This window comes from Magnolia sinica, chromosome 16 (genome assembly GCF_029962835.1).
Source record: "Magnolia sinica isolate HGM2019 chromosome 16, MsV1, whole genome shotgun sequence".
Taxonomy (NCBI): domain Eukaryota; kingdom Viridiplantae; phylum Streptophyta; class Magnoliopsida; order Magnoliales; family Magnoliaceae; genus Magnolia; species Magnolia sinica.
Window position 1 is genome coordinate 57,675,995 of NC_080588.1, and position 20,182 is coordinate 57,696,176.

Here is a 20,182-nt window from a genome sequence, read left to right on the forward strand (position 1 = left end):
GGAAAAAGTAACCTCCACATTGGCTTTTCCATGAATATCCCAGTAAAAGTTCACAATATCATTTTTCATGCGTCAATGAGTACATGTACGTTATCTTCAACCACCACGACTGCCTCTACACCCATTGGGAATCTACCACCTTTGCCACTGCAGAGAGCACCATGCCCAGCACGTCTATCACGAGTCACAACTTCTATGTGAACTAGAATAATTGGATGAAGATGTGATGCAGGATAATTAACTACTTGCTCTAAAAGCTCGAATTGATAGAGCATGGCAGATCAATCCTTTTATCTCATAGCCTAGGCCCCACATTGCAGATCAGTGTCGTTCTTCAAAAGTATGAAATAACCCCAAAAATCTAGGGATTTTGGCGAGCTTTTTCTAATGTTGTTTGGATTTTTTGCCGAAAATTTGTCCCATGCTATTTTGTCCTTCCTGGAACGTGATTTTAGGGTTAAAAAATTGGGATTTTGTTCCCCTTTTATTTATGGATGCAAAACAGCATTTTAGGGTAAAAGAAATTCGGATTCGTTCTTTCCCTTCTTTTTACGACGTAACTTAAGTTGCAACTTGTGATCGTGTGATGCGTGTGACCGTGGGGTCCACCTCGATGTATGCTTACTTTATTTATGCCATCCATTTGTTTTACCATTTCATTTTAGGGCATGGGCCAAAAATGTAGCAAATCCAGATCTCAGGTATATCACACTACAAGAAACAATGGTCATTGAATACCCACCATTAAAACTTCCTAGGGTCCACTGTTATATTTATTTGCCATCTAAGCTGTTCAGAAGATCACATAGACCTAGACGAAGGCGAAACACAAATATCAGTTGGATCCAAAACTTTTCTAGCTACAAAAAGTTTTTAATGGTCATTGACCACTGTTTCTTGTGGTGGGGTCTGTCGTCCACTTGAGATTAGGATTGGTTTCATTTTTCGACCCATGCCTTGAAATACGTTGGCAAAACTGATGGACGACGTAGATATACAACACATTGTGGTGGGCCCCATGGCCAGGTCCCATCCACATCGCTAGTTAGGGGCGACCTACAGAAGCCTTTCGTTAGGAACTTTCTGGGATGGGAAGCTAGATGTGGACGTGGGGGGCCCACTGTGATGTTTGTTAGAAATCCACCCCATCCATCCGATTTGCCACCTGATGTTAGGACATGGGCGTAAAAATGAGGCATATCCAAAACTCAAGTGGGCCGCATGACATGAAAAAAGCGGGTAGGGAAATTCCTACCATTGAAACCTCTCTAGGCTACATCGTGATGTTTATATGCCATCAACCATTCCTAAGGTCATTCTTACTAGGATGAAGTAAAATATTAGCATGATTGGAAACTTGGCCTCACTAATGTTTCAATAGTGGACATTTAATCATCATTGTTTCCTATTGTTCGACCCACTTGAATTTTGGATGTGCCTCATCTTTGGCCCTTCTCCTAACATGATTTGGCAAAATGGATGGATGGGGTGGATGTCTCACAAAAATCATGATGGGTTGCACAGTTTCCTTTTGCTAGGAAGTTCATGCCACGTGCGCATAGTTTTAAGATTGTGTAAACTTGAGTGACATTGGAACTAATGATGTGGGTGGGACCTTGATTGTAGGGCCCACCTCGATGTATGCATTGAATATCCTCACCATCCATCTGTTTTGCCAGCTTATTTTAAGGAATGGTCCCAAAGATGAAGCAGACACAAATTTCAGGTGGACCACATGGTCCATACCATAGGAAACAATGATTATTGACCATTTAAAACCTTGTGGGACACAAAAGTTTTGGATCAAGTTGATATTTGTTTTTTTTTTTCTTTTCATCCAGGTTTATGTGACCTTATTAACAGGTTGGATGGTCAATAAACATTATGGTGGACCCTAGGTAGTTTTTAATGGTGGGCATTCAATGACCATTATTTCTTGTTGTGTGGTCCACCTGGAATTTGTATCTACTTATTTTTTGGGACCATGCCCTGAAATAAGCAGGCAAAACAGATGGACGATGTGGATATACAATACATACATCAAGGTGGGCCCTATGGTCAGGCTCCTACCACATCGATGCTCTGCCCAAGTAAGCACAGATGTAAAGGACATGGATTGCATACTGATGCTGTTGGTAGCGATGCCGCTGCTGGACAGTGCTCCATGGGCCCCAAAATGATATATATGTTTTATCTTTGCCATCCTTCCATTTTAGATCATTATGTCAAGGTGTTAGCCCATAAATGAGGTAGATCTAAATCTCAGGTGGATGACACCTCAAGAAATCGGTAATGATTAAATTCCCACCATTAAAAAACTTATTTAGGCCCACTGTAATGTTTATTTACCATCCAACCTATTGATCGGGGCAGTCACACTTGGATGAAGAGAGAACAAAAATATTAGCTTGATCCGAAACTTGTGGCCCCCATGAAGATTTTAATGGTGGACATTCAATCATCACTGTTTCCTTTGGTGTGGTCCAATTGAGATTTGGATATGCCTCATTTTCAAGCACATGCCCTAACACTCTATGGAAAAGTGGATGGATGGTGTGGATAAAACATATACATCATGGTGGGGCCCACAGAGTAGGCATGTATGGTGGGGCAAAATCATGCATGTCTTGTAGGCCAAAGTTTAATACTCTGGTAAAGGTAATGGATGGCACGCAAGCACTTAGAAATTTCTTAGAATTTGTAGACGTGGCATACAAGTAGCGAAATTAAACCATCCAAATTAGGTAACCAGTGTGGGTGATGGATGAGATGGATGGATTGGATGGATGGATGTGATGGTTGGTTGGATGGATTGGTATGAGCATAGGATGACCTGTGATGGGAATGGTGTTGCCAACATGTTAAGAGTCCTAACAGGTGTGTTTTTTTAGTTTCATTTATTTTTACATGTCTTAGTTATTGTATGGTAGTTGTATTTGTAACTCATTTGGTTACCATTGGAGTGATTTTGATGCAGGACAATTAACCACTTGCTCTAAAAGCTCGAACTGTTAGAGTATGACGAATTAATACCTTTATCTCATAGCCCAGGCCCCATATCTCATGGGTTAGGACCTTGGCCGAACCCCCTTCATGGGCGCCAAATCACATGGGCCGCACACCCCGAGTGTGTCCTTGCATCCCATAAGCTACCCCACTCGAGCCCGATGTGAAATGCGCATTAATCACCCTCGGTGAGGAGTCTCGAACACGAGACTTCCCCTGTGGGCCTCGCCCACCCCGAGTGTGCCCCTGCATCCCATAGACGACCCCACTCGAGCCCGATGTGAAAATGCCCCTGTATTAATCACCCCCGGTGAGGAGTCTCGAACTCGAGACCTCCCGCTCTGATACCAATTTAATGCAAGACAATTAACCACTTGCTCTAAAAGCTCGAACTGTTAGAGTATGGCGAATTAATCCCTTTATCTCATAGCCTAGGCTGCACATCTCATGGGTTAGGACCTCGGCCAAATCCCCTTCGTGGGCCCCAAATCACATGGGCCGCCCACCCCGAGCGTGTCCCTGCATCCCACAAGCTACCCCACTTGAGCCCGGTGTGAAATGCGCATTAATCACCCTCGGTGAGGAGTCTCAAACACGAGACTTCCCCCGTGGGCCTCGCCCACCCCGAATGTGTCCCTGCATCCCACAAGCAACCCCACTCGAGCCCGTTGTGAAAATGCCCTGCATTAGAGCTCACATGTTTTTAGCCCCCATTAAATGAGAACTAATATGTATTCATTTTTTTAATTCCTAAATATGCAAATATGTGTATTTAGGCATCTCCTAAAGTTTCATTAAAAAATTCCACTGTTTTTCCATGTTTTTCCTTGTTTCTCTCGCATTTTTGGTTATCGACGATAACGATATTGTATCTTTATCCGCGGTCAGTGAAACTTGTAGCGATACTTACAACTTGAACACTGACGCCAAGTGATCCATCGTGAGATGGTCATGCAGGATTTTGAGTTAGTCGATAATGTTCATCTGAAGGCTCGATGAGTTGAATAATAGTTGCGGCCAATGCTTATCGTATTGGTATCGCACCCTTGGGATATAGATACGTATCAGTTATTACATGGGACGTATCGTTTGTATCGTGAAATTTATCGCACTTTCTGGGAAACACGGGGAAACATTGGTAAATTGGTTGAATTTTTCCATGAAAATTCAGGAATTGTTAAAAAGGACATTAATACACATTTTTAAATCATAATATCATAAAAAACAAGTGCAAATAATAGGTTTCCTTTGTATGGGGCCTTAAGCTTTGTATGGTGTCTTAAGCTATGCACTGTTTGACTGGACTAATGCAAGTATATTCAAGGTTTATTCATACAATCTATATATGCAAGGAAACATGTATGGAAACACTAGTAAGATGGTAAGATTGCAACCAATTTGGGAGCTTGTGGAAATTTCTAATTTTTCCCAATTTCTCCTAAATTGTACCTACCCCCAAATCCCAAAATTAGAGTGTATGTGATGATGATTTCATTAAACATTCCTACATAATATAAAATTGGGCCCAATTGACCACTGATAGAAGTGAAAATTTGAATATATATAAAACTAATTTTAATTAATTTTTTTTCCGAAAAATCTTCAAAACTAAATGAATCAGTAGATCATGCCTCATACATGTTTGATTTCATGTTTGGAGGGTAATATTGCAACCAATTTAGGAGAAATTGAGGAATTTTTTTATTTCTCCCCAACTTCTCCCAAATCGGTGATTTTCCATGCAAGACATGATGAATCAAACGTTTCTAACCTTGGGCACTGATTTGATATGATTTGAACAAAAAAAAATGATTAAAAAGCAAAAAATACTCATCGAATCAAATCGGCCCCAAATCCACTTTAATCTTGATTTTGCTTGAAATCTTTATTTTTCTCCCAAAAGATTCAAGAGGATGGACTGAAATCCACCTTAGAGATGTTTAGAAGAGGGAAGAAAGAAGGAAGAAGATGAGAAATGGAGTTTTTTTTTTTTTTTTTGGGTGTTTTCTTTGAACACAGTTGTTGTTCCTTGATGTTATCGACAATATCTGTCAATATCAATAGATAACATCGATACATAGGAAAAAAATCAAAAGGGACTGTGACAATATCACTGGAATTGTGATATATCGCAATATCAATGATATCGCACAATACATAACAATATATTGAGCGACATCGGGGATTTTTGGTACTCCCCTGGGGTTTCATATCCCTGAGTTGCGATAACTATAGTATCAGTCGATATGTCGGCCAATATTATCAATATTGCAAACACTAACTATGGCAATAGACACTGATGATTTGGCTATCCATCTCGAGAACCTTCTGTGAGAAAAGGTCTAGATGTACATCTTAATCAGACTATGTTGTAAGGCTACCGAACACCTCCCTACCCTTTTCGACCGTGCCAATAGATGCAGACTTTGCTTGTAAGGCATTCCTAACCTTTACAACACCCTCCACTGCAAAATTCATACCAAAGGTCTGTAAGGACATGGCATTAGAGGGCGAGATTCTAATCCTAATCCTCTCCTTAGGCGGGAATGGTGGGATGTTCATTGCTAACATTGCGGACAAAGAGGACACTTTTCTAGTAAGTCTTCGCAAGCCAGGAACCTCTATTATTGTGGTAAGGAGGACCTCTACTATCCGAACAACCCTGAGTTTTACAACGATCACATCAAGATGGAACAACCCTTTGTGGAGCCTGCATCAAAGCTAGGGGACTCCCTTGCTGAAACTGTGGCCATTGTTGTCGAATCGCATATGCGATCATGTGTGATCGCATATTCCTATTCCGCTGCAGGATATTTAGAACGCCATATATTTGATTCTCATAGCACCCTTACGTAACTTAGAATGAGTCCAACCTAGCAGACCGAGTTGAAGCGTTAAGTTGATGAGTTGCTAAAAAAGGCTACATCCGAAAGAGGTTAAGTCCATGTGTTGTGCCAACCCTCCTTACCCCTAACAAGGATGAAAGTTGGTGTGTGTGTGTGCGTGGACAGTAGAGTTATTAATAAAATCGCGGTAAACTACTGCTTCTCCATTCCTCGGTTTGATGATATGCTGGATTTGATATCGAGTGCTAGTGTCTTCTCCAAGATTGATGTTCATCGTGGATACCACCAGATCTGCATCTGACTTGGTGACGAATGGAAGACGACATTTAAAACGAAGGGTAGTCTCTACGAGTGGCTAGTCATGTTATTCGGTCTCACAAACGTGCCTCACACTTTCATGCGCTTCATGACTCAGTTGTTGAACTCCACTGACAAGTTTGTCATTGTCTAGTTTGACAACTTTCTTATCTACAATAAGTTGAGGAAGGAGCACCTCAATAACATAGGTCTTGTCTTCAGAATCCTTCACTGTGAGCACTTGTACATCAACCTTAAAAAGTGCACCTTCATAATTATATCCCTGATCTTCTTAGGGTACATTGTCTCGTCATGAGGTGTTGAGATGGACACTTTGAGGTGAAAGTCATTGCTGATTGGCTGACACCTACCACTATCTCCGAAGTTCGTAGTTTCCATCGCATCTTCATATTTTATAGACAATTTATGTGAAACTTAAGCAACATTATGGCTCTTATAACTAATTGCATGAAACTAAGAGTTTTGATGGACAAGTGTAGCAACAAGAGTGTTTGATAGGATCAAACATAAGATGACAAAAGGTCCAATTTTGTGCCTTCCGGACTTTGAGAACATATTTGAGGTGATTGCGATGCTTCCAATATCGACAGTGTTGAGTTTCCCACTATTTGGTTGGCAAGGAGTTTGTCCTATAATCTAATCATGAAGCGTTCAAGTATCCAAACTCTCAGCAGAGGATGAGTGCTTGTCGTGTCAAGTGGAGTGCTCACCTACATAAGTTCTCCTTTGTCATCTGTCATAAGGTTGGTAAGGACAATCAGATTGATGATGCGTTGAGCCGTCATGCGTATTTATTGTTGTAGATGTCTGTTATTGTTCCAAGATTCGAAGAGATACGGCATGACTATATGGAAGATAAGGATTTTAGACATTCTTTGTGGAGAGCGTATGAGATACCCTCATGTCAACATTCATGATGGCTACTTGTTCCGTGGGACCCAACTTTGCCTACCCGCCTCATCTATCCATGAGTACATCGTGAGGACTTACACGTTGGATGTAGTGGTCACTTAGGCCGTGATAGGACCTTAGCCCTTGTTAGAGATAAATACTTTTAGCATCATTTAAAGTCGGATGACACCAGTGTTGTCATATGCGATCACATAATCGCTTATGCGATTTGGGAGCATAGATCACATATGCCATAATGGCATATGCAATCTCTTATGCGATTATGGCATCACTTATGCGATGAAAAAATGGAAAATTTTTGGAAGGTTGTGCGATGGCATGTGTGATTTTGTGATCGCATATGCGCACAGGCCCCTTGGGTCACATATAATCACTTATGCTATTTGACAACAATGTATGTCATAGAGATCTGCCAGCCATGCAGGGTTGCCAACTTGCTAAGGGTTAAAAGAAAAATAGTGGATTGTATCAACCGCTATTGATCCCACATGCTCCATTGGAAGATGTCAACATGAACTTCACTATGGGTTTGCCAAAGACCGCTTGAAAAGTCGATTTAGTATTTGTGGTAATTGATCGATTTTCAAAGATGGCTCGTTTTATATCATGTTCAAATATGACAAATGCCCTCAGGATTGCTCAATTATTTTTTCAAGCGGTTGTTTGTCTTCATGGGCTTTGAAGACAGCCGTGTCATATCATGGTACTAAGTTCATGAGCTATTTTTGGAAGACTCTTTAGACAACAATGTAGACCAAGCTTCAGTTCTTTAGCGACCATCACCCTTAGATCATTAGTCAATCGGAAGTGGTCAACCATAGCTTGGGCAAGTTATTATGGTGTCTTGTCCACGATCATATAACTAGGTAGGATCTATTAATGCCCACGGATGAATTTGCCTGTAATAACTCAATCAATAGGTCCACGGGGATGTCACCTTTTGAAGCAATAATGGGTATACGTCCGCGTCGTCTTGTCGATTTGGTTTGTCTAACCATAGAGTCGAGACCAAGCGCAGAAGTTGATGACTTTATCCACCATATGCAGTAGTTGCATGATGAAGTTCAACGCAATATCGTCATGAGTAATGAAAGTTATGGTCTATATTCGTCCTGAACAATTACCCATTTGGTCCTCAAAGAAGCTCCAACCTTGCAGTCAGTGTTTAAGTTATTGGCGAAAAGTCGATAATATCGATGATAATATCGGTGTTGCCAGCGCTGCAACACCGAAAACCCCTTTTTTCGTTTCTCTGCCAGTTGTCGGCGAAATATCGGCGATTTTTTTGATACAAGCGATATTATTGGAATATTTCATTTCTTTTTAGATTATCGACGAAATATCGGGAGATATTATCGAAATACGGGCGATATTATCGGAATATCGACTTTAGCCACCAATCACACAACCTATTACGAGAAAACTGTAGCTAACTACCTCTTTTCTTTGATAAATAGATAAAAATCAGAAGAAAAATCGGAATATCGGGGCTGAAATTGTGTGAATACGTAAAAATTGGGGAAAAAAATTCAGAGTGATTTTCGTACCTAGTTAATCGGAAGTCGGAACAGGAGCTTTTCGATCGACAGAGCCGGTACACGCACTCCAAAGGCAAGAAAAATCTCACCATCTCCCTCTTCGGTTTCAATTGAAAGCTCCATGTCTCAATTTCGGCGAAAAATCAGAGATTTGAGCGAGATTTACTTTGGATTTGGGATGATTTAGGGATTTCAAATCTCCCGCAAAACCCCTCTTTAGGTTTTTTTTTTTTTTTTTTTCCCTCGAGCAAGAATCCCTCTCGCACTAGCACTTTCTCGAGTTTTAGTGGGAAATCGCATTTCGTACTAAGTTAGTCAATACGCTCTTATCGTACCGAGTAAACTCAGTTGGGCCTAGCTTGAATGTATGTGGTCTATCTACGCCGTTCATCTGTTTTTCCATCTAATTTTAGGGGTTGAACCCAAAATTGAAGCATATCTAAAGATCAAGTGGATCATACCATAGGAAACAATGGATATAAAGATTTCAACCGTTGAAACCTTTCTAGGCCCCACACTGATGTTTATTTGTCCTCCAACCTGTTCATAAGATCATACAGACATGGATGAAGAGAAAAATACAAATATAAGCTTGATCCAAAACTTCTGTGGCCCCCAAGAATTTTTCAACGGTAGATGTTCAATTCAACTGTTTCCTGCGGTGTGGTCCATTTGAACATTCTATATGTTTCATTTTTGGGGTCAGGCCCTAAAATTATCTAGTAAAATTGATACAAGGAACGAATCAAATACATAAATCAAGGTGGACTCACAGAATTTACTCACTTTGCAATCCACTGGAGTGTAGTGGATGGGCGCGGATTAGGTACTACCTTGCTTGTTCGGAGCTCGGGATAGGCGGAGGATCCAAGGGCCACTGAGGGACCATTGTGATGTTTGATTCTTATCCACACCGTCCATCCATCTTTTCATATCATTCTAGAATACTGGACCAAAAATAAATATCAAAGGCTCAAGTGGACCACACCATATGAAGCAACGATACTAAGGACGCCCACCATTGAAACCTTCATAGGGCCCACTGTATCGTTTATTTTACATCCAACCCCTTGATATGGTCATATATACCTGGATGAAGTGAAAAAACAAATATAATCTTGATCTAAAACTTCTGTGGTCCCTAAGAATTTTTCAACGGTAGTAATTTAATTACCACTGTGTGGCCCATTTGAGATTTAGATCTTCTATAATTTTTGGATAATGTTCTAAAATAGTATGAAGAAATTAATGGACAGTGTGGATAAATTTCATACATCACGGTGGCCTCTCAGTGGCCATCGGATCCTCCGCCTGTCCCAAGCTCCGAACAGGCAGGTATAATACCTAATCCGCGTGTCGTAGGGGATATGGTGAGATCCCGGACTCACCGAAAGTGGATTGGCTGGTGTACCCCACACCAGTGTGTTGACGTCACCAGGTTTTGTGGGTCCCATCATGAGGTATGAGTTATATCCAAACAGTCCTTCCACTTGGTGAGCTCGTCATAAGTCTTGATCCGAAAAATAAGACAGATCCAAAAATCAAGTGGACCACACTGTAAAAAGCAGTGGAGGATTGAACGCTAGCCATTGAAACCCTTTTGGGGTTCACAGAAATTTTAGATCAGTATTGTATTTGTTTTTTCTCTTAATCCAGGTTTGTGTGACCTTATGAATAGATTGGATGGAAATTAAACATTAAGGTGGGCCCTACGAATGTTTTAACGGTGAGAATCATTGTTCCTATTGCTATTTGTGGTGTGGTCCACTTGAACCTTGGAAATTAGTAATTTTTAGGATTAATATTTAAAATGATATTGCCAAATGTATGAACGGTGTAGATATGATAAATACATTATTGTGATTTGTGGGGCACATGATGTATCTGTAACTTTGATCTCCTGTACAACTTGGAGAGATGACACATACCTACACGGCTACACCAGCTTGGTTGCAAGAAGTTGTTGCACTAGAAACCTAGGTGGGGCCACTGTGATGTTTTTGAGAAACCCACCCCGCCCATACGTTTTGTAAGATCATTTTAGATCATTGGACTAAAAGTGAGCCGGATCCAATACTCAGGTGGGCCGAAAAGTTGAGGATTCAACGTCCACAGTTGAAATATTCGTGGAGCCATAAAAGTTTTGAATCATGGTAATATCGGTTTTCTCAGTTCATCCTAGTAGGAATGACGTTATGAACGGTATGGATGGCATTTAAACATTACTGTCGACCCCAGGGAGGTTTCAATGGTAGGAATTTCCCCACTCACCTTTTCCTTTAGTGAGGCGCACTCGAGTATTTGATCATGCTCACTTTTGATATAAAGTCCTAAATTGAGCTTAAAAAACGGATGGACAGGTAGATTTCTCGCAAACATCACGGTGCGCCCCGCCTAAGCCGCGTTGGCTAGATTGCTAGTGCGTGGTACACCAGCCAATCTGCTTTCGGACTCACCTAAGTGGTGCAAAGTCGGACTGCGTGCGTCAGTATGCTACCGAGTAAACTCTGTTGGGCTCGCCATCGTGAATGTATGTGGTTTATCCACGCCGTCCATCCATTTTTCCAACTCATTCAAGGGTTAAGACCAAAATTGAAGCATATCCAATGCTCAAGTGGACCATACAATAGGAAACAGTGGGAATAATGATTTCCACCGTTGAAACTTTTCTAGGCTCCCCACAGTGATGTTTATTTGTCATCAGACTTCTTCATAAGACCATACAAACATGGATGAAGATAAAACACAAAAAATTAGCTTGATCCAAAACTTCCGTGGCCCCTAAGAATTTTTCAATGGTACACGTTCAATTCACACTGTTTCCTGTGATGTGGTCCAGTTGAGCTTTGGATATGATTCATTTTTTAAATGAAGCCTTAAAATTATCTGATAAAATGAATGGACGGAGTGGATAAAATAAATAAATCACGGTGGGCCCCACAAAGTTTACTCAGTATGAGTTACTCAGTACACGATCAGAGGTTTTAACGGTGGGATTCAATTATTGTTGTTTCCTTTGGTGTGGTCCATGAGATTTCGATCTACCTTTTGGTATCATGTCCTATAACGATATGATCCAACAGATGAATGGGATGGATTTATCACAAGGATGATAGTGTGCCCCACACGGTAAGGATAACACCCACTACTGTGTTACCTGGGTAGCTCCTAATTCTCTCCTAGTCCTGCGTAAAGGACACCTACTATTTGTTTTTTCCTTTCATCCAAGCCTTTATGAGTTACGGCCTAATCATCAGGATGGATGGCAAATAAACATTACATTGGCCCTACGAAGTTTTTAATGGTGAACATTCAATCGCCACTTTTCTTGTGGTGTGGTCCACTTGCTAAAGTTGATATTTATGTTTTCCTTCCTTCATATCTTTTTAACCTTATGAACGGGTTGGACGAAATTTAAACATCAATGTGGGCCCTAGGAACGTTTCCTGTGGTGTGGTCCAATTAAGCTTTGACAATCTGATCCGTCCTTCATTATGGAGTTCTATGAATTTTGTTTCATTGTATTTGTATATAGTATCAATCGGGAGCAAAATGTCATCTGGAATGGGAAAAGGAGGAGCACGGGACATTAGGTGGAAACATGGATGACCAGTGGAGGGGAATAAATATGGAGCCATATGCAACTACTGTGGCCAAGTGATATGGAGTGGGAGAGTGTTTAGGCTGAAGGAACGTTTGGCAGGGGGATACAAAAATGTGAAAGATTGTCCAAGTGTGACAAATCCAGTAAGAAAGGAGATGAGAAGAGTGTTGGCTGAAGCGAAGTCACACAAGCTGTAGTAGAAGGATTGGGAGAGAGATCTGAGGGAGAAGCTACGAGGCACTGGACGGGGCCTAGGTGCTATCAACGAGCAAGATGACGACAACGAGGAAGGGATCGCATGTCCTGATGACTGTGTTACGGCTCGAGATAGGAGGGAGTTTAGGCAAGTGATTCGTGAGTCTCGGGCTTCAGAGTGGGAGGGGGCAAAAAAGACGGTTTGATGAGAGTAGGCCGTCGTTTGGATGTCCTGACATGAGGCTGGTGGGAGCACGTAAAGCATTCGTGTCATGGATGCCCCCATTGCAGGCACTAATCAAAAGAGATTAAACAATATGTGGAACAGGGGGCTCAGGGAGAAAGTGGGGGGGCGCTATATCTAGGTGGTTCATCTCGAGCCATGTACCAGCAAATACAGCAACCAATCCTCATTTCAAAAATATGATTGAAGAAGTGTAGCGTGCTGGGCCCGGCGTGAAGCCTCCCACACCACAGGAGATTCTTGGCGTCTACCTCGATCGGGAGTGATGCAGGCTTGGGTATGTGGACTCAAGGCGAACTGGGAGCAATAAGGTGTGACAATTATGTGTGATGGGTGGACGGGACCCACGAAATTGTTCATTATCAATTTCATGGTGTACTGTAGCGGGCAGCCCGTTTTCCTCAAATCCATTGATGCATCAGCCAAAATAAAAAATCACGAATACATATATGATCTCTTAAAAGGAGTGATTAAAGATGTTGGGTCCTAGAATGTTGTCCAAGTTGTGACGGACAATGATAGTGCGTTTGTTAAGGCGGGGAAGAAATTGATGAGGAGGTACAATCTCTATTGGATCCCGTGTGCAGCACACTGCATTGATTTAATGCTCGAGGGGATAGGCCAGAGGAATTCTGTCAGGAGGACCATCGAGGATGCGAGGAGAGTGATAAACTTTGTATACAATCACTCATGGTTGTTGGCTGCAATGCGTGAGTGTTGTGGAGGGGACATCGTTAGACCAGGCGTGACATAGTTCGCCACGAACTTCATTGCACTCGACAGCTTATACAGGCACCGTATGGGTCTTAGGAATTTGTTCAGATCTAAGAGATACTTCGAGTGGAATTAGAGGAAGACTGAGGGTGCAATGAACGTTTCGAAGATGATGCTTTTCGATTCCTTTTGGGATGAAGTTCACAACGTCGTTTCTATCCTGCATCCGATCTACAAGGTCCTACGAGCTGTAGATAATGAGATGTGTCCTTCGATGGGGTCAATGTATTAGCTTATGAGAATTGTAAGAGAGGGGATAATGAATGCAATCCCCATTTCATATCAGTGGGGTCAATGTGTGGCCTTCGATGGGGTCAATGTATGAGTTTATGAGAATTATGAGGGAGGGGATAATGACTGCAATCCCCAGTTCGTATCAGTGGGTGATCAATATCATCGATCATCGATGGATCGGGACTCTCGAGCATCCACTCTACCAAGCTGGTAAGTTTGTTATGTTTACCTATCTTTTTTATCACTTGCACTTGCACTTTAAGCATCACTTCTGTTTGCATGTTAATGCAATTGAGTAACTAATATTTGGGTTTCAGCATACTACTTGAATCCCAAATTTCATTATAAACATCGGCTCCATGAGAACAAAGATTTGACGATGGCTGTCCGCGAGGTGTTCGAACGATTGTTTCCAGAATCGACAGCGCAAGCAGAATTCGGTAATCACCAATGGTAATTGATAAAATAAATTTTCATCCTTAATAGTTTCTAGAAATATGGGTGATTAAAAATAATAACCCGTGAATCTGTGTTTACAGTTATTGCGGTTTAGGGATTCTAGGGGTACGTTCTCATCCACACTAGCAAAAGCATCGACAGAAACGATGATGCTGTGTGAGTATAGTAACATAATTAGGTAATTGCATTTTTCGTTTAAACTTCATACTAAAACAAGCTCCTCATGGATATATAGGTGAGTGGTGGGCGATGTATGGAGTCGACATGCCCGCACTGCAGTTATTGGCAGTTCGTGTTCTCGCACAGTTTGTATCCTCTTCACTGTGTGAGAGAAATTGGAGCACATGATCACTCATACACACCAGTAAGAGGAACAGGCTAACATATGAGAAGTTGCAGAAGCTCGTTTACTGCCACTAAAATATGAAGTTAAGAGAGAGGCAGTTGTGGGTAGACCGAGACATGGAGGAAAATGTGGACACGCTCGACCTGTTGTTTATAGATACCATGGCACAGATATGAGGTGATGATGAGGACCCACTTTATGAGTGGGTCAAATTAGTTGATTTAGATGATGCAGAGGGAGGCCCTGCTCCACAGGTAGCCGAGGGAGTAATGTCTCTTGGTATCGATGTTGATTAGGTAGTAAGCCAACAGAAAACGGATATAAACTCCTTTAATCCTTTGGTGAGGAGTTCGACACATTCCAATGAGGGCGAGGAAGCATCTTCACGCCCCCATTCCCATCATCAAGTCGTAGTGAGTGATGATGATGAGACTCAACCCCCACTCGACACTGGTCCTGGGGACGACGACGACGATGATGACGGTCATGAGGAAGGAGACGGAGGCACCGACACTAGTTTAGGTGTTACTAGTAGAGGTGGGGGTGGCAGTGGTGGGGGGTACACGACAGCTCAGAGCCAACGATCCATTGGCTAGTTCACTGAGGAACAGAGCTTTGACCATGCCACTCAGGACGAGGATCATGGATCTTGTCCACCATCCAGGGTAAGAGCATCAGAGCCCACATATATGTTCGAACGTTGTTTGAAGAAGAAAGCCGGATGCGCCGCGGCTGATGCTCTCACACGTAGCTTGTCATCTATGGACATATAGTTCAGATCAGGGGAGTTCCACCTCCGTCCCACCTTATGCTCATGGGGGATATCACGGGTATGGTCATGACAACTCTAACATTCAGTCACGCTCATCTACCCATGGGTACAGGCAGCTGAAAGATAGTTCTTCGAGTCATGACCATTTGAAAGGAGGATATTCAAGGTACCCGTATGACTGGCAGTAATACTATCAAGGAGTCGGGGTTGTACTTGATCTGTTCCCTCAGCACTCTGCTGAGCAAATTCCGTCAATGTATGTTATGCAATACCCACGTCTAGGCGTACTCGTACAGTTTGGGGAGGATGACTATTAGAGGTACATAAGAGAGTTCTTCAATTGGTACGACCAGAGGATGACCTATGAACAGTATTGCCAACATGTTGGGCAATGGTACTACTCTCAACTGCCATGGGATCCGGACAATGATTAAGAGCTACCTCGTTACTCTATGTGGGGATGAAATATGGCTAGAAATGTGCATTTTTTTTAATTAATTTACTTTTGCATGTCTTAATTGTTGTAAGCTTGCATTTGTATTATAAACTTATTTTGGTTACTATTTGAGTGATTTCTTACGACAACACATGCCTTTTGGTCCTCATTAAATGGAAACTTATTATTTAATGCATTCTTTTTGCATTTTTTTCATTCCTAAATATGTAAATTTGTGTATTTAGGCATGTCCTTAAGTTTCACTGAAAAATTCCACCATTTTCTCCATGTTTCCCCCTTTTCCCCTGCATTTCCGGTTATCGGCGATATTATCGGCGATGACAATATTATATCTTTATCTCCGGTCAGCGAGACTTGTAGCGATACCGACAACTCGAACACTGCTTGTAGTGCAGGACCGTTTAAAATCATAAAGAAGATTAGTGCTAATGCTTATGTTTTAGATCTCCTACCAGATTTACCTATCAATCGTACTTTCAATGTGGAAGATCTTTCGATCTATCGTGGGTTCCATATTGATAATGGTATCGAGGAACAAGCTAGCACACTTACGACCATTTTGTCACCTACTAACATAATCATTGAAGTTCTTGATGACCAAATTATCTCCACACACTGAGGTTGTAACCATAAGATTTTAGTCTGTTGGTAAGGACAACTTCTCTCCGATGTCATGTGGATCATGGCTACAAACTTTCAGCTCTGAATCCTAACCTCTGTGAGCAATATCAGGCCATTAACTTATTAGAGTTGAGTTCTTTCAAGTTGGGAAGGACTGATGCAAGCTGAACTGTGCCCAAGATCCATGGGCCAGGCCTAAGCCCTAGCCCCACAGTTGGCCCATCATCAAGGAGTCCCAATCCTCCTAATTAGGTAGCTAGTTATGCAAAATCAATTAGCCAGCCATGAGGTAAAATCCCTTTAGATCTCTCTTATCCATTGAGCATCTTTCTTGATTACTCTTCTATTTTTGTAGTAAGTCATTAGTTGTCAATGACATTAAGAGCCTTTCTTCTTTGTATGTCTAAGAAGTCTATCTAAGGGCCTGACATGAGTAGTCTCAAGGAACCTTTAAAATGAATAAAAAATTCTGGATATTGTTTTCTACTTTATTTGTGATTCTTGTACTCAGCTGGGAGTTGCCTACATTTGGGCGGATCCTTCTTATCAGCCGGCTGCACTCAGGCTCTAGGATATGGCAAGGGGGAATCTCTCATGTTGTGAGTTTTCAGTGAAGTCCTTGGTGTTGACTGCAAATGAGGTGGGAATCTCTTGTGTTGTGAATGTTCGGAGAAGTCTATGAGTGTCATAAAGCTTTTTCAAGAATTTGCTTAATGCATTGGGATGTGGAGGAATCAGTCAACCACCTCTTTCTTTGTTGTGCTATGGCTACTGGCTAGAGATGTTTAGAGTCATTTCTTCCAGTTATTCAACATGAATTGGGTTAGTAACATAAGTGTCAATGAGATAAAAAATTCTGCTTGAAAACTAGTCCCTCTGCTATTGTCAAGCCTGAAGCTAGGCAGCAAGCCTCTCCACCGGGCCATCTCATGCTAAACTTTGATGGTAGGTCCGGGCTGGTCCTCGTTCAGGTTCAGCCTGGATTTTAAATTATTTGGGCTTTCAGGCTGGGCCTATTCAAAATTTTTATTTTGCTTTTCCCGGGCTCGGTCCATTGACAGTCATACCTGGAAAAGTGGGTCGCTCTGGTTTTGGGGTTGTGTTTACGAATCAATTGATGATAAAGGTAATATTAAGTAGGCCTTCTCCAGTCTCATGGAATTTAACACAGTGGAAGCTATGTTCACTAAATCCTTTTTCTTCTATCTAGGGTCCTCTGATGGAAGGAGATTCTCTGAATGTCATCCGTACATTATCTTTGTTGGACTCATAACCATGGAGTCTTTCTTTTGTTATCAGGGAATCCCGTGTGTTGGTTTCTCGTCTCTATATATTCATATCACTGGAGAGACCAATGCGGTTGCCGGCTCTCTGCAAGAGGAGTGATGTGAGGGTCTCTCATTGTTGAATCCTCATTGCCTTTCTTGCAGCCATATGTCATCATTATAGATGGCTACTACAGAAGGCACAAGAAGGGCCTTGATTCTTGAAAGCTTCATTCAGCAGAACAACTAGCCCGTATGAGCTACCATTGCTATATTGAAATACAAAATGCTTGGCATTAATTTCCAGCCATTCATATGCAGTGCCACATCTAACCCGTAGTAGCCCCCATAAATCTGAAAATGTTGGCCCCTCCTTTCAAACATGCAGGCTGTTCATCTTCAGGGCAAAAAAATTAAAAAAAATAAAAAATAAAAAATAAAAAATCCTGCCAGACACTCCTAAGCAGTTTTGTTATTAGCTTGAAATGGATGGTTTGAAAATTTGTTGTCAATGATCTATATGCAAGCAAAAAGGTCACCTATAGGTGATTTGAAAACTGCTTAGGATGTCTTGCATATTTCGTGATTTGAAAGGTTCTGTACAACTTTCCAAATTCTACTGCAAATCTGCGTTTTATCTGCTTACAGGTGAATCTTGTACTTATTGCTTGGTTAAGCTTGCATCTTGCATCATATAAGTAATTGTTTAGACTATAATTTCTCCTGTTGTTTAGGTTCTGGAAAGCTACGAGCGTGCTTACAGCAATATGGTCCGTGTTCAGCAGCTGTCAGAGTTAGAAGAGGTCCGTTCATCCTCTGCTTTCTGAAATGTGTTAATTGTGCTGATTTTGACTAAGCAAGCTTAGTCTAGAAGTCTTCTGCATGTGAACATGTGACATAAGACTACCAGGCTTAAAGTTGTCTTCCACCATACCACAGGTAATTGATTACTGTACTCTTCCTGTGGGGAACCCTGTTGCTGAAGGAAGAATGGCCCTTATCCCTAATATGTGGAATGATCGGATACAAGGAGCAAAACGAAATGTTGAGGTTGGTATTACTGTTTCACTTCTGCTTCCACATGATTTTTTCTGTTTCGGTCGAAAAATTAGTGGTATTATTTATGGAAATCAGGAAATAATCCTGCTATTGGCTTCATCTTACATTTAGATTTTAGTACTTGTAGCTGATGTTTATGTATTTCCAATTCATGTGTTTGTTTATGGAATGCATCTGGTACCCTATATAAATTTCAGTCTCGTGTTGCTATTGTGGCATGTTACTGTATTTTCACATACAAACTAAGTCGGTGGAAAATCTTGGTAAATGACCAACTATTCCATGCAGACTTCCACCACTTGGCGAGGTGCGCTGCAGAGTGCAGGGACTTGGATTTTCTTGTGTTCCTTGTTGGATTGAAGTTTTTAGTCTTGCATTGGATTCAGGATTTTGTGCTGCACCATTTACTTTTATGCACAACATGATCCTATTTTCCTCAAAAACTAGTCACTTTGGGAAATACCATATAGGTTTGGCAAGAACTGCTGGCGGTACGAGCTCTTGTTCTCCCACCTACAAAAGACACAGAGGCTTGGCTCAAATTTGCTAGGCTTTGCCGGAAAAGTGGTCGTATTAGCCAGGCCCGATCTACTTTGGTCAAACTTTTACAGGTCAGTTGTTCATGCCCACTGTCACCAAAGTCTTACATACTAATTCTGATGTTATATTCCTGCTTTACTGTTTAGACAACCTAAAAAATTTCCTCATTTTTTTTTCTTATTCAGTATGACCCCGAATTATCTCCTGAAAATTCACCATCACATGGACCTCCTGAAGTCATGCTGGCATACTTGGAATATCAATGGTCTCTTGGGGAGGATCTGAAGCGGAAGGAAGCTTTTTCTAGGTTGCAGGTATGCAGCTATTTCTTCTTCCTCCATAGAATGCCCTAGCTCCTCATTTTGCTGAATTATCTCCTGATATTTTTATATAATGTTTACTTTCCGTCTGCCTTACACAGGATTTATCAATAGATCTTGCTCGCACGGCAAATATCTCAGCAGTAACATCAGCAGGCTCAGCCCCTGCTTCAGGTTCAAGTGTTACTCTTCTTGCTCGTGTCTATCTTAAACTTGGAACTTGGCAGTGGGCACTTTCCCCTGGATTGGATGATGGGACTATACAAGGTGATAACATTTCTTGGCTGTTCCTATTGTGTTGCTATCATTCTTGCAACTAATTAGTTGTCATGATCTGTAGAAATCCTCATAGCATTTAGGAGTGCCACTCAGTGTGCAACAGATTGGGCAAAAGCATGGCATACATGGGCTTTATTTAATACTGCAGTGATGTCTCATTACACTTTAAGAGGCTTCCCTGCTATTGCTGGACAGTATGTTGTCGCAGCAGTTACTGGATATTTTCATTCAATAGCTTGTGCAGCCACTTCTAAAGGAGCTGATGATAGTCTGCAGGTAAAGTGGTAAACATTTTTCCTGTAGGTTGCTTTCTAGTTCATTATTAAAAAGGAAAAAAAGAAAAAAAGAAAAAAAGAAGAAGGAAACATCAGTTACTTTTTCATTAAAGCTTGC

At 41.5% G+C, this 20,182-nt stretch overlaps 1 protein-coding gene across 2 annotated transcripts in view; it reads left to right on the forward strand.

Annotated features, from left to right (window-relative positions):
- Nucleotides 1-20,182, forward strand: part of LOC131228680 (serine/threonine-protein kinase TOR) — a 107,658-nt gene that overhangs the window by 70,935 nt on the left and 16,541 nt on the right. For both annotated transcript variants that reach the window (XM_058224522.1, XM_058224521.1), the window contains exons 36-41: nucleotides 18,326-18,394; nucleotides 18,531-18,641; nucleotides 19,121-19,261; nucleotides 19,376-19,504; nucleotides 19,612-19,777; nucleotides 19,851-20,065. In XM_058224522.1, coding sequence (XP_058080505.1) covers nucleotides 18,326-18,394; nucleotides 18,531-18,641; nucleotides 19,121-19,261; nucleotides 19,376-19,504; nucleotides 19,612-19,777; nucleotides 19,851-20,065 — 831 coding nt within the window. The remainder of the gene's footprint in view (nucleotides 1-18,325; nucleotides 18,395-18,530; nucleotides 18,642-19,120; nucleotides 19,262-19,375; nucleotides 19,505-19,611; nucleotides 19,778-19,850; nucleotides 20,066-20,182) is intronic.